Source organism: Salmo salar, chromosome 19 (genome assembly GCF_965601325.2).
Source record: "Salmo salar chromosome 19, fSalSal1, whole genome shotgun sequence".
Taxonomy (NCBI): Eukaryota; Metazoa; Chordata; class Actinopteri; order Salmoniformes; family Salmonidae; genus Salmo; species Salmo salar.
In genome coordinates this window covers 86,087,501-86,102,500 of record NC_138309.1, presented here as the reverse complement: position 1 = coordinate 86,102,500, position 15,000 = coordinate 86,087,501, and the positions used below count along the sequence as shown (strand labels likewise).

General features: G+C 45.3%; 1 protein-coding gene across 1 annotated transcript in view; it reads left to right on the top strand.

Annotated features, from left to right (window-relative positions):
- The window catches only part of eya1 (EYA transcriptional coactivator and phosphatase 1), a 160,662-nt gene that overhangs the window by 95,875 nt on the left and 49,787 nt on the right, over positions 1–15,000 (top strand). Inside the window, 1 exon segment of the mRNA XM_082966021.1 lies at positions 9,250–9,339. Coding sequence (XP_082822147.1) covers positions 9,250–9,339 — 90 coding nt within the window.

Sequence of the window (15,000 nt, the reverse complement as noted above, 5' to 3'; positions counted from 1 at the left end):
TAACTAGGGGACCAGGACAGGTTATAACTAGGGGACCAGGACAGAACAGGTTATAACTAGGGGACCAGGACAGAACAGGTTATAACTAGGGGACCAGGACAGGTTATAACTAGGGGACCAGGACAGAACAGGTTATAACTAGGGGACCAGGACAGAACAGGTTATAACTAGGGGACCAGGACAGAACAGGTTATAACTAGGGGACCAGGACAGAACAGGTTATAACTAGGGGACCAGGACAGAACAGGTTATAACTAGGGGACCAGAACAGGTTATAACTAGGGGACCAGAACAGGTTATAACTAGGGGACCAGGACAGAACAGGTTATAACTAGGGGAGCAGAACAGGTTATAACTAGGGGAGCAGAACAGGTTATAACTAGGGGACCAGGACAGGTTATAACTAGGGGACCAGGACAGAACAGGTTATAACTAGGGGACCAGGACAGAACAGGTTATAACTAGGGGACCAGGACAGAACAGGTTATAACTAGGGGACCAGGACATGAACAGGTTATAACTAGGGGACCAGGACAGAACAGGTTATAACTAGGGGACCAGGACAGGTTATAACTAGGGGACCAGGACAGAACAGGTTATAACTAGGGGACCAGGACAGAACAGGTTATAACTAGGGGACCAGAACAGAACAGGGTATAACTAGGGGACCAGGACTGAACAGGTTATAACTAGGGGACCAGGACAGAACAGGTTATAACTAGGGGACCAGAACAGGTTATAACTAGGGGACCAGGACAGAACAGGTTATAACTAGGGGACCAGGACAGGTTATAACTAGGGGACCAGGACAGAACAGGTTATAACTAGGGGACCAGGACAGAACAGGTTATAACTAAGGGACCAGAACAGGTTATAACTAGGGGACCAGAACAGGTTATAACTAGGGGACCAGGACAGAACAGGTTATAACTAGGGGACCAGGACAGAACAGGTTATAACTAGGGGACCAGGGCAGAACAGGTTATAACTAGGGGACCAGGACAGGTTATAACTAGGGGACCAGAACAGGTTATAACTAGGGGACCAGGACAGAACAGGTTATAACTAGGGGACCAGGACAGAACAGGTTATAACTAGGGGACCAGGACAGAACAGGTTATAACTAGGGGACCAGGACAGGTTATAACTAGGGGACCAGAACAGATTATAACTAGGGGACCAGGACAGGTTATAACTAGGGGACCAGAACAGGTTATAACTAGGGGACCAGGACAGAACAGGTTATAACTAGGGGACCAGAACAGAACAGGTTATAACTAGGGGACCAGAACAGGATATCACTAGGGGACCAGAACAGGTTATAACTAGGGGACCAGGACAGGTTATAACTAGGGGACCAGAACAGGTTATAACTAGGGGACCAGGACAGAACAGGTTATAACTAGGGGACCAGGGCAGACCAGGTTATAACTAGGGGACCAGAACAGGTTATAACTAGGGGACCAGGACAGAACAGGTTATAACTAGGGGACCAGGGCAGAACAGGTTATAACTAGGGGACCAGGACAGAACAGGTTATAACTAGGGGACCAGGACAGAACAGGTTATAACTAGGGGACCAGGACAGGTTATAACTAGGGGACCAGGGCAGAACAGGTTATAACTAGGGGACCAGGACAGAACAGGTTATAACTAGGGGACCAGGACAGAACAGGTTATAACTAGGGGACCAGGACAGGTTATAACTAGGGGACCAGGACAGAACAGGTTATAACTAGGGGACCAGGACAGAACAGGTTATAACTAGGGGACCAGGACAGCAGGTTATAACTAGGGGACCAGGACAGAACAGGTTATAACTAGGGGACCAGGACAGAACAGGTTATAACTAGGGGACCAGGACAGAACAGGTTATAACTAGGGGACCAGGACAGAACAGGTTATAACTAGGGGACCAGGACAGAACAGGTTATAACTAGGGGACCAGGACAGAACAGGTTATAACTAGGGGACCAGGACAGAACAGGTTATAACTAGGGGACCAGGACAGAACAGGTTATAACTAGGGGACCAGAGACAGGTTATAACTAGGGGACCAGGAACAGGTTATAACTAGGGGACCAGGACAGAACAGGTTATAACTAGGGGACCAGGACAGAACAGGTTATAACTAGGGGACCAGGACAGAACAGGTTATAACTAGGGGACCAGGACAGAACAGGTTATAACTAGGGGACCAGGACAGAACAGGTTATAACTAGGGGACCAGGACAGAACAGGTTATAACTAGGGGACCAGAACAGGTTATAACTAGGGGACCAGGACAGGTTATAACTAGGGGACCAGGACAGAACAGGTTATAACTAGGGGACCAGGACAGGTTATAACTAGGGGACCAGAACAGGTTATAACTAGGGGACCAGGACAGGTTATAACTAGGGGACCAGAACAGGTTATAACTAGGGGACCAGGACAGAACAGGTTATAACTAGGGGACCAGAACAGAACAGGTTATAACTAGGGGACCAGAACAGGATATCACTAGGGGACCAGAACAGGTTATAACTAGGGGACCAGGACAGGTTATAACTAGGGGACCAGAACAGGTTATAACTAGGGGACCAGGACAGAACAGGTTATAACTAGGGGACCAGGGCAGAACAGGTTATAACTAGGGGACCAGGACAGAACAGGTTATAACTAGGGGACCAGGACAGAACAGGTTATAACTAGGGGACCAGGACAGGTTATAACTAGGGGACCAGGGCAGAACAGGTTATAACTAAGGGACCAGGACAGAACAGGTTATAACTAGGGGACCAGGACAGAACAGGTTATAACTAGGGGACCAGGACAGGTTATAACTAGGGGACCAGGACAGAACAGGTTATAACTAGGGGACCAGGACAGAACAGGTTATAACTAGGGGACCAGAACAGGTCATAACTAGGGGACCAGGACAGAACAGGTTATAACTAGGGGACCAGGACAGAACAGGTTATAACTAGGGGACCAGGACAGAACAGGTTATAACTAGGGGACCAGGACAGAACAGGTTATAACTAGGGGACCAGAACAGAACAGGTTATAACTAGGGGACCAGGACAGAACAGGTTATAACTAGGGGACCAGAACAGGTTATAACTAGGGGACCAGGACAGGTTATAACTAGGGGACCAGGACAGAACAGGTTATAACTATGGGACCAGGACAGAACAGGTTATAACTAGGGGACCAGAACAGGTTATAACTAGGGGACCAGAACAGGTTATAACTAGGGGACCAGGACAGAACAGGTTATAACTAGGGGACCAGAACAGGTTATAACCAGGGGACCAGAACAGGTTATAACTAGGAGACCAGGACAGAACAGGTTATAACTAGGGGACCAGAACAGAACAGGTTATAACTAGGGGACCAGAACAGGATATCACTAGGGGACCAGAACAGGTTATAACTAGGGGACCAGGACAGGTTATAACTAGGGGACCAGACAGAACAGGTTATAACTAGGGGACCAGGACAGAACAGGTTATAACTAGGGGACCAGGACAGAACAGGTTATAACTAGGGGACCAGGAACAGGTTATAACTAGGGGACCAGAGACAGGTTATAACTAGGGGACCAGGACAGAACAGGTTATAACTAGGGGACCAGGACATAATCATAGATGTATAGACTACCTGTAAACTACCACATCATAGATGATAGATCTGTAAAAACTACATGTGAACTACCTAACAACAAGGCCAAGGCAGATCCATTCTCCAACCCACCCCATTATACTGTCTTCATCTGAGTGGCATAAACAAATCGTTTCCCCTCTTTCCTTTAGCTGTTGAGCAGGCTTGACCAGGGCCTATAAATAGAGATGTGTACGAACACACATGCACACGCGCACACACACACACACACACACACACACACACACACACACACACACACACACACACACACACACACACACACACACACACACACACACACACACACACACACACACACACACACACCACTGCTGTGCTTATCAGTTCTCCTAATTGGCATCAAGGCAGCTCTGGCCCATGAAACTGATGTCTGAGGCCATCTGTGGATGGGGTACAGCTTTAAGGGGATAGGGTGTGGGGTCGAGGGGGAGGGGGTTATGTGGGGGTTGGGGGGACTTGGCGCCCCTGTTGATAGTTCTGACGACCAGGGACAGGTGGTGTAATGGGGCTGCGGCTGTAGCAGTGACAACAGTGGGTCTCTAGCCTCCTGGCCTGTCTTAACTCCCTCGCCTCGCCTCGCTGACTGACTGACTGTTTAGGTTTAATTGGAAAGGATTCACTGGCCCCGGCCCGGACGGAGAGAGAGAAGCACTTTACCCCCATCCTGTTTTCCCCTGTCTGCTTGTGAGACTAAATCACTTCAACTATTCCAGAGGTGGAAGAGAAAAGGGAATGAAGGAGGAGGGGTGGGGACACAGACTCATTATTTTTTGATGAATTCTGACTGAAAGATTGATTCAAACTGGGGGTTTGGAAAGAAAAGAAAAAAAAAAGATAGCCACCCAAAGAGTGGAGAATTAAGTTCTTCTTGTGTGGTTTCAGTGAAGACATTACCGTTGTGGGGCGTTGTGATGCATTGTAGGGTGTGACAGGTAATCAGTGCAAAGCTCAGGTGTGTCTTTAGGTGCTTTAACTCTTTAATCCCTCCCTCTGGTCCTCACACACACACACACACACACACACACACACACACACACACACACACACACACACGTACACACACGTACACACACACACGTACACACACACACACACACACCACACACACACACACGTACACACACACACACACACACACACACACACACACACACACACACACACACACACACACACACACACACACACACACACACACACACACACACACACACACACACACTGCGTACGCACTCGTAGCATTAGGCTGGTAAGCCTGCAACACACAGAGACCCTCGTCCTCCCACAACTAGCTATAGTCTCTGTGTCGTTGTTACTGCATATTAGAAATGGAAGACTGTAATCAATAGAATAAAACACATTATGAAGTAATTGATTTCTGTGTTACAGTACATCAAGTTTACAATTTAACCAAGCTTAGAGAAACACACGAAAAGAAAGAGCAAGAGAGAGAGAGAGACTTAAAAGAAATATTATATTTCTCTGTGTCTTTTTGCCAAGACACTGGTGAAATGTAGAAAATGATTTATGTATTTTAGGCGACGTATTCAGTGAAAAGTAAACCGTGCGACGACGTTTTCACAAAGTTGGTTGTCCGCTAGTGGATAAACACAGATTAACACGATGATGCACCTATATCGTCAGAAACAGATGCAGCTTTGAGAAAGACTGATTATTAAGGTTGAAAAGCATTGACTTTTTAAATGAATACTGCAGGACAGCACCTACTGTTATATATTAGAATATCAATGCGGTCCTTCTTGGAAACACCATCATCTTTTCTCTTTTTTGTAATAATATATTTCTCCTCAATTTGTCTGGAGATGCTTTGCATTCGTTGCTGTCTGGTTTGAAAATGGGGGGAAAGCCCATTGTCACTGGTTCATTAACTATTTAGAGCCCAAGTCTCTCTTCTCTCCGTATTATCTTACAGACAGACAGGGCCGTCCATATCACTGTTACAGACAATATTACATTACAGAGGCGGAAAGACGGGGGGGGGGGGGGGGGGGGGAATAAATAACACAATTTAGAATTAAGTGAAAAATTGCAATTATGTCTAACGTGGTGTATCAATATTATTTTGGCTTGAGAAACACTCAGCTAATATAAAAATGTATTTTTGACGATAGAGGTATTCTTTTTTTTTGTGCCTCATTATCTTGATTACAAAAATAACACAATTAAATGATCGCAATTTATTTTGGGTAATTGTTAGATCAAATAACTGTTCACATTATGTTAAGGTCTTCCTATTGTTTAGAAGCTTGGGAAACTTCAGGGGGGGGGGGGGGCAGTTGGTTGAATTGTGTGTGTGTGTGTGTGTGTGTGTGTGTGTGTGTGTGTGTGTGTGTGTGTGTGTGTGTGCGCCTGTGCTTTACTGCAGCCAGCTAGATGACGCATCAACGCAAGTATGTTTAGAATGGAGTATTTACGATAAGGTTACGACCCTGTCCTCGTCTATATCGCTCAACCCCATCTAAGACGAGTTGCGCTGTTACTACATTAATGAAACTCTCCCTCGTCTCTGCCTGGCCGTTCTGGAGGCTATTCTAGTTCCCTCTGAAAGGTCGTAAACAAAAGCAGAACTTTCTTTTAAATCTCTAGAATTTCTTCTTCTCTTTATGGGGTCGTAGTGTTCTGGAATTTAGGACAATTCCAATGGTCATCAGTTCAAGAGTTTCATTCCAAAATGCTATACTCATTTTCAGAAATGTTGGTAAATTAGATTTTATTGTTTAAAGAAATTATGAAAGAGATTGGTGTGTGTTTTTTTTAATTTTATATCTAATCATGGCATGGGGTTGTTCAATGACAGACATGTATTTGTTTAATAATCTATCACTTTATGGTTTCATTTCAGAGAGAAAAAATAATAATGTTTTGTAGCAATATGCTATTTAGGATACTGTGTGGCGCAGCGGTCTAAGGCACTGAACGGGAGTACCATAGGGCGACGCAGAATTGGCCCAGCGTCGTCCGGGTAAGGGGAGGGTTTGGCCGGGGTAGGCTGTCATTGTAAAATAAGAATCTGTTCTTAACTGACTTGCCTAGTTAAATAAAGGTTAAATAAAATCAATTAAAACATATATCTGCCTCATTCTCAGGTAAATAAGTAGTACTGCTAGGTTTCACACAGTCCAGTGTAATAAAAAAACTACATTTTTAATAAATATCTGTACAAATGATGCGTTTGTGAAATCAATATTTAAAATAACAATAATAATAATTTAATTCATTAATATGTGATCTTTATGTAAAACATTTACATTGGACATTTTAGTCATTTAGCAAATGCTCTTATCCAGAGTGACTTACAGTAATTATCTTCAGATAGCTAGGTTAGACAACCACATATCACAGGCAAATATACAGGATAAAATATACAGGATACAATTTACAGGATAAAATATACAGGATAAAATATACAGGATAAAATACACAGGATAAAATACACAGGATAAAATTTACAGGATACGAACATTCCATTCCATCTAAACAATGGATATAATGTGTTTTGCAAAAAACTAATGTTCATAAAATCTATGAATTAAAAATCAGAAAATAGTCATGTTTGACACACACACAAAGGTACCTATGATCATTTCTGATGAGAAAACACAAATAGGAAGAAATGTGTTGATATATATCGTTTTGTAAATAAACTCATCAGTTATTAATTATCATTTCTAAATCAACATGTAATGCTCAGTAACTGTTTGTAATGCTCAGTAACGGTTTGTAATGCTCAGTAATGATTTGTAATGCTCAGTAACTGTTTGTAATGCTCAGTAACTGTTTGTAAATGCTCAGAAGCTGTTTGTAATGCTCAGTAACTGTTTGTAATGCTCAGTAACTGTTTGTAATGCTCAGTAACTGTTTGTAATGCTCAGTAACTGTTTGTAAATGCTCAGAAGCTGTTTGTAATGCTCAGTAACTGTTTGTAAATGCTCAGTAACGGTTTGTAATGCGCAGTAACTGTTTGTAATGCTCAGTAACTGTTTGTAATGCTCAGTAACTGTTTGTAATGCTCAGTAACTGTTTGTAATGCTCAGTAACTGTTTGTAATGCTCAGTAACTGTTTGTAATGCTCAGAAGCTGTTTGTAATGCTCAGAAGCTGTTTGTAATGCTCAGTAACTGTTTGTAATGCTCAGTAACTGTTTGTAAATGCTCAGAAGCTGTTTGTAATGCTCAGTAACTGTTTGTAAATGCTCAGTAACTGTTTGTAATGCTCAGTAACTGTTTGTAATGCGCAGTAACTGTTTGTAATGCTCAGTAACTGTTTGTAATGCTCAGTAACTGTTTGTAATGCTCAGTAACTGTTTGTAATGCTCAGTAACTGTTTGTAATGCTCAGTAACTGTTTGTAATGCTCAGAAGCTGTTTGTAATGCTCAGAAGCTGTTTGTAATGCTCAGTAACTGTTTGTAATGCTCAGTAACTGTTTGTAATGCTCAGTAACTGTTTGTAAATGCTCAGAAGCTGTTTGTAATGCTCAGTAACTGTTTGTAAATGCTCAGTAACGGTTTGTAATGCGCAGTAACTGTTTGTAATGCTCAGTAACTGTTTGTAATGCTCAGTAACTGTTTGTAATGCTCAGTAACTGTTTGTAATGCTCAGTAACGGTTTGTAATGCTCAGTAACTGTTTGTAATGCTCAGTAACTGTTTGTAAATGCTCAGAAGCTGTTTGTAATGCTCAGTAACTGTTTGTAATGCTCAGTAACTGTTTGTAATGCTCAGTAACTGTTTGTAAATGCTCAGTAACTGTTTGTAATGCTCAGTAACTGTTTGTAAATGCTCAGAAGCTGTTTGTAATGCTCAGTAACTGTTTGTAATGCTCAGTAACTGTTTGTAATGCTCAGTAACTGTTTGTAATGCTCAGTAACTGTTTGTAATGCTCAGTAACTGTTTGTAATGCTCAGTAACTGTTTGTAAATGCTCAGTAACTGTTTGTAATGCTCAGTAACTGTTTGTAATGCTCAGTAACTGTTTGTAATGCTCAGTAACTGTTTGTAATGCTCAGTAACTGTTTGTAATGCTCAGTAACTGTTTGTAATGCTCAGTAAACTGTTTGTAATGCTCAGTAACTGTTTGTAATGCTCAGTAACTGTTTGTAAATGCTCAGTAACTGTTTGTAATGCTCAGTAACTGTTTGTAATGCTCAGTAACTGTTTGTAATGCTCAGTAACTGTTTGTAATGCTCAGTAACTGTTTGTAATGCTCAGTAACTGTTTGTAAATGCTCAGTAACTGTTTGTAATGCTCAGTAACTGTTTGTAATGCTCAGTAACTGTTTGCGCGTGTGTGTTTCTTTTGGTTTCTGGTGTATGTTTAATGTACAGTAGGATAGGGTAGTACTTTATTCATCCCAAAAGGAGAAATGGTGTTGAACCAGTCAATATACAACACCAATAATTACACAAAGAACACAGCAAGAACACACAGACACAACAACAACAAAAAGCAGCACATCATCAATGCATCAATCTATTTTATTTACAAGTAGCTGTATGATTACATATTTGATGATCCTTTGTATCTATTGTATTATTTGACATGATGTATTGGTGATATTCTCCAGGATCCCCCGACGTCTGTGTCACTGGGACTGAGGATGGAAGAGATGATCTTTAACTTGGCAGACACGCACTTATTCTTCAACGACTTGGAGGTACGTGGCAGAGTCTCTCTTTTTTTATTCTATACCTCTGAGCGTTTTCTCCCCTTCTCTTGTTCTCTCTTCCTTCAAACCCCTCAGACCCATATCTTTTGTCCAGAGAACTGACCTATAAGGGGACCTGGTGTCTTTCTCTCTCTCTCTGCTCGCTGTACGCATCCACGCACACACACACACCTCCCTCTCCTCCTCCTCCCTCCTCCTCCTCCTCTTCCTCCTCCTCCCTCTCCTCCTCCCTCCTCCTTCCTCCTCCTCTTCCTCCCTCCTCCTCCTCCTCCTCTCCTCCTCCTCCTCCTCCTCCTCCTCCTCCCTCCTCTTCCTCCTCCTCCTCTTCCTCCTCCTCCTCTCCTCCTCCTCCCTCCTCCTCCTCCTCCTCCTCCTCCTCCTCCTCCTCCTCCTCTTCCTCCTCCTCCCTCTCCTCCTCTTCCTCCTCCTCCTCTTCCGCCTCCTCTCCTCCTCCTCCTTCTCCCTCCTCCTCCTCCCTCCTCCTCTTCCTCCTCCTCCTCCTCCTCTTCCTCCTCCCTCTCCTCCTCCTCCTCCCTCCTCCTCCTCCTCCCTCTCCTCCTCCCTCTCCTCCCTCCTCCCTCCTTTTCCTCCTCCTCCTCCTCCTCCTCCTCCTCTTCCTCCTCCTATACCTAGATGAGTTTAGCGGTTGTTTTCTTTGCTGTAATATTTAAGAACCGTTCTGAGATGGAGTCACAACATGAGTATATACATTACATTACCAGCTACAGACCAGGTTCATCAGCAGTGTAGACATTACATTACCAGCTACAGACCAGGTTCATCAGCAGTGCAGACATTACATTACCAGCTACAGACCAGGTACATCAGCAGTGTAGACATTACATTACCAGCTACAGACCAGGTACATCAGCAGTGTAGACATTACATTACATTACCAGCTACAGACCAGGTACATCAGCAGTGTAGACATTACATTACATTACCAGCTACAGACCAGGTTCATCAGCAGTGTGGACATTACATTACATTACCAGCTACAGACCAGGTTCATCAGCAGTGTAGACATTACATTACCAGCTACAGACCAGGTACATCAGCAGTGTGGACATTACATTACCAGCTACAGACCAGGTTCATCAGTAGTGTAGACATTACATTACATTACCAGCTACAGACCAGGTCCATCAGTAGTGTAGACATTACATTACATTACCAGCTACAAACCAGGTTCATCAGCAGTGTAGACATTACATTACATTACCAGCTACAGACCAGGTTCATCAGTAGTGTAGACATAACATTACCAGCTACAGACCAGGTTCTACAGCAGTGTAGACATTTCATTACCAGCTACAGACCAGGTTCATCAGCAGTGTAGACATTACATTACATTACCAGCTACAGACCAGGTTCTACAGCAGTGTAGACATTACATTACATTACCAGCTACAGACCAGGTTCATCAGCAGTGTAGACATTACATTACCAGCTACAGACCAGGTCCATTAAAGTTTTAGCTAAAGCATCAACAACCATTTAATAGTGGGGAGCCAATTGAGCCCAGTTCTCAGTTACCAGGCCCAAGGGACGCTATGAATTTTACATGTGCTGTCAGTCTCTCAGTCTCAGTCGTCATTCCTGGGTCGGTCGGGAGCCCTCGCTCCTGACCGACCCCTCTTCTCTCCCATAACAACTGAGGAAATGTATCTCTAGTGTTTCTCTCTCTACATCTCCTCTCCTCTGCTCTCTACATCTCTTCTCCTCTCTCTACATCTCCTCTCCTCTGCTCTCTACATCTCTTCTCCTCTCTCTACATCTCCTCTCCTCTGCTCTCTACATCTCTTCTCCTCTCTCTACATCTCCTCTCCTCTGCTCTCTACATCTCTTCTCCTCTCTCTACATCTCCTCTCCTCTGCTCTCTACATCTCCTCTCCTCTGCTCTCTACATCTCCTCTCCTCTCTCTACATCTCCTCTCCTCTGCTCCCCTCTCTCTCCTCTCTCTACATCTCCTCTCCTCTGCTCCCCTCTTCTCCTCTCTCTACATCTCCTCTCCTCTGCTCCCCTCTTCTCCTCTCTCTACATCTCCTCTCCTCTCTCTACATCTCCTCTGCTCCCCTCTCTCTCCTCTCTCTACATCTCCTCTCCTCTGCTCCCCTCTTCTCCTCTCTCTACATCTCCTCTCCTCTCTCTACATCTCCTCTCCTCTGCTCCCCTCTCTCTCCTCTCTCTACATCTCCTCTCCTCTACTCCCCTCTCTCTCCTCTCTCTACATCTCCTCTCCTCTGCTCCCCTCTCTCTCCTCTCTCTACATCTCCTCTGCTCCCCTCTTCTCCTCTCTCTACATCTCCTCTGCTCCCCTCTCTCTCCTCTCTCTACATCTCCTCTGCTCCCCTCTTCTCCTCTCTCTACATCTCCTCTGCTCCCCTCTCTCTCCATCTCCTCTCCTCTACTCCCCTCTCTCTCCTCTCTCTACATCTCCTCTCCTCTACTCCCCTCTCTCTCCTCTCTCTACATCTTCTCTCCTCTGCTCCCCTCTCTTCTCCTCTCTCTACATCTCCTCTCCTCTGCTCCCCTCTCTCTCCTCTCTCTACATCTCCTCTCCTCTACTCCCCTCTCTCTCCTCTCTCTACATCTCCTCTCCTCTACTCCCCTCTCTCTCCTCTCTCTACATCTCCTCTCCTCTGCTCCCCTCTCTCTCCTCTCTCTACATCTCCTCTCCTCTACTCCCCTCTCTCTCCTCTCTCTACATCTCCTCTCCTCTGCTCCCCTCTCTCTCCTCTCTCTACATCTCCTCTCCTCTACTCCCCTCTCTCTCCTCTCTCTACATCTCCTCTCCTCTCTCTACATCTCCTCTCCTCTACTCCCCTCTCTCTCCTCTCTCTACATCTCCTCTCCTCTCTCTACATCTCCTCTCCTCTGCTCTCTACATCTCTTCTCCTCTCTCTACATCTCCTCTCCTCTACTCCCCTCTCTCTCCTATCCTCTCCCTCTCCTCTTCTCTCCCTGTCTGTCTCTTTCGCTCTCTCTCTCTCTCTCTATCTTTCTCTGGGCCAGTGAATTTGACACCCGTGACCCAGGTCTTTCCGTTGGCTCTGGTCAACAGTAGTGCACTATATAGGGAATAGGGTGCCATTTGGGACGGAGCCTCAGTGTACTGCTCCAGGCTGACCACCCCTCTCAGCAGAGGAAATGTTTGGTTTGATATTTAAGCCTGAAGAGAGCTGTGGCCGTTCTGCCAAACCGTATTAGTCACCAGCATGTTCTGGTGAAGAAAGAGAGAAAAAAGTGAGAGAGGGGAGAAAGAGAGGAAGATGAAGGGGTTGAGAGAGAAAGAGAGAGAGAGAGAGAGAGAGAGAGAGAGAGAGAGAGAGAGAGAGAGAGAGAGAGAGAGAGAGAGAGAGAGAGAAATAACATGTTTGTTTTCCCTCTGTCAGACAGCCAAAGGAGTAGAGTGACTGAGAGATTACAAACACAGTCGTCGTGATCAAAGTAATTGACTGCAATTGGCTGGTTAAATATTTCCTTATGCTTTCGCCCAATCACTACAATCCAGAAAAACTGCACTTTCTTTTAATAGATGTGCCCCAATCATTTGCAAAAAAAAATGGCAGTTTGTGACAAAAGCTTCAATATGTTATTTCTTCCAACATCTGTCCTGTGTTTTGATTTTGTTGGCAGTTTAACCGTTCGCTGCTTATAAAAAATGGTTTAAATGTGTGATGCATATTTTCCTGTGATCTATCTCAACTAAGGGCGTTATTCCTTTTTTTGGTTTTGCCACTTTAAAGTCCTGAGTTTTTCCAGTTATTAAAATCTAGAATAGAAAATAACATGTGTACTAATTTTCATCTCTAACATCTACCTGTTTATACTCCTGTTTCCTCATGGTTATCATTAACGTAGGCCCCTGCAGTGGGACTGTTAATGCTTTGTGTGCCACCCAAATGACACCCTATTTGACCTAGATAGTTTGTGTGTATATATTGATATGTAGACTACGTGTGCCTTTTAAATTTTGTTTTATGTAGTTCTTGTCCTTGAGCTGTTCTTGTCTATTGATGTTCTGTATTATGTCATTCTGTATTATGTTTCATGTTCTGCGTGGAACCCCAGGAAGAGTAGCTGCTGCTTTTGCAACAGCTAATGGGGATCCTAGTAAAATACCAAATACCAAATGTTCCCTATATAGTGCACTACTTTGGATACTGCCAATGCCCTGGTCAAAAGTAGTGCACTGTATATGGAATAATTTGCCATTTGGGATTGTTCCTGTCAGTTGTCAATTCACAACGAGGCCTTCATGACGTTTCCTCTTTCTTTCGCTCTGATTTACAAACAGCTGTAGCTAAATAGAGATCCACTATAAATCCCAGATAACCAAGCAGCAGCTAACCAAGCAGCCAGGCAGCAGCTAACCAAGCAGCAGCTAACCAAGCAGCCAGGCAGCAGCTAACCAAGCAGCCAGGCAGCAGCTAACCAAGCAGCCAGGCAGCAGCTAACCAAGCAGCCAGGCAGCAGCTAACCAAGCAGCAGCTAGCCAAGCAGCAGCTAACCAAGCAGCCAGGCAGGCAGCAGCTAACCAAGCAGCAGCTAACCAAGCAGCAGCTAACCAAGCAGCAGCTAACCAAGCAGCCAGGCAGGCAGCAGCTAACCAAGCAGCAGCTAACCAAGCAGCAGCTAACCAAGCAGCAGCTAACCAAGCAGCAGCTAACCAAGCAGCCAGGCAGGCAGCAGCTAACCAAGCAGCAGCTAACCAAGCAGCAGCTAACCAAGCAGCAGCTAACCAAGCAGCAGCTAGCCAAGCAGCAGCTAACCAAGCAGCAGCTAACCAAGCAGCAGCTAGCCAAGCAGCAGCTAACCAAGCAGCAGCTAGCCAAGCAGCAGCTAACCAAGCAGCAGCTAACCAAGCAGCCAGGCAGCAGCTAACCAAGCAGCAGCTAGCCAAGCAGCAGCTAACCAAGCAGCAGCTACCAAGCAGCAGCTAGCCAAGCAGCAGCTAACCAAGCAGCCAGGCAGCAGCTAACCAAGCAGCAGCTAACCAAGCAGCAGCTAACCAAGCAGCAGCTAGCCAAGCAGCAGCTAACCAAGCAGCCAGGCAGCAGCTAACCAAGCAGCCAGGCAGCAGCTAACCAAGCAGCCAGGCAGCAGCTAACCAAGCAGCCAGGCAGCAGCTAACCAAGCAGCAGCTAGCCAAGCAGCAGCTAACCAAGCAGCCAGGCAGGCAGCAGCTAACCAAGCAGCAGCTAACCAAGCAGCCAGCGACCAGGCAGCAGCTAACCAAGCAGCAGCTAACCAAGCAGCAGCTAACCAAGCAGCAGCTAACCAAGCAGCCAGGCAGGCAGCAGCTAACCAAGCAGCAGCTAACCAAGCAGCAGCTAACCAAGCAGCAGCTAACCAAGCAGCAGCTAACCAAGCAGCAGCTAACCAAGCAGCAGCTAACCAAGCAGCCAGGCAGGCAGCAGCTAACCAAGCAGCAGCTAACCAAGCAGCAGCTAACCAAGCAGCAGCTAACCAAGCAGCAGCTAGCCAAGCAGCAGCTAACCAAGCAGCAGCTAGCCAAGCAGCAGCTAGCCAAGCAGCAGCTAACCAAGCAGCAGCTAGCAAGCAGCAGCTAACCAAGGCAGCAGCTAACCAAGCAGCCAGGCAGCAGCTAACCAAGCAGCAGCTAGCCAAGCAGCAGCTAACCA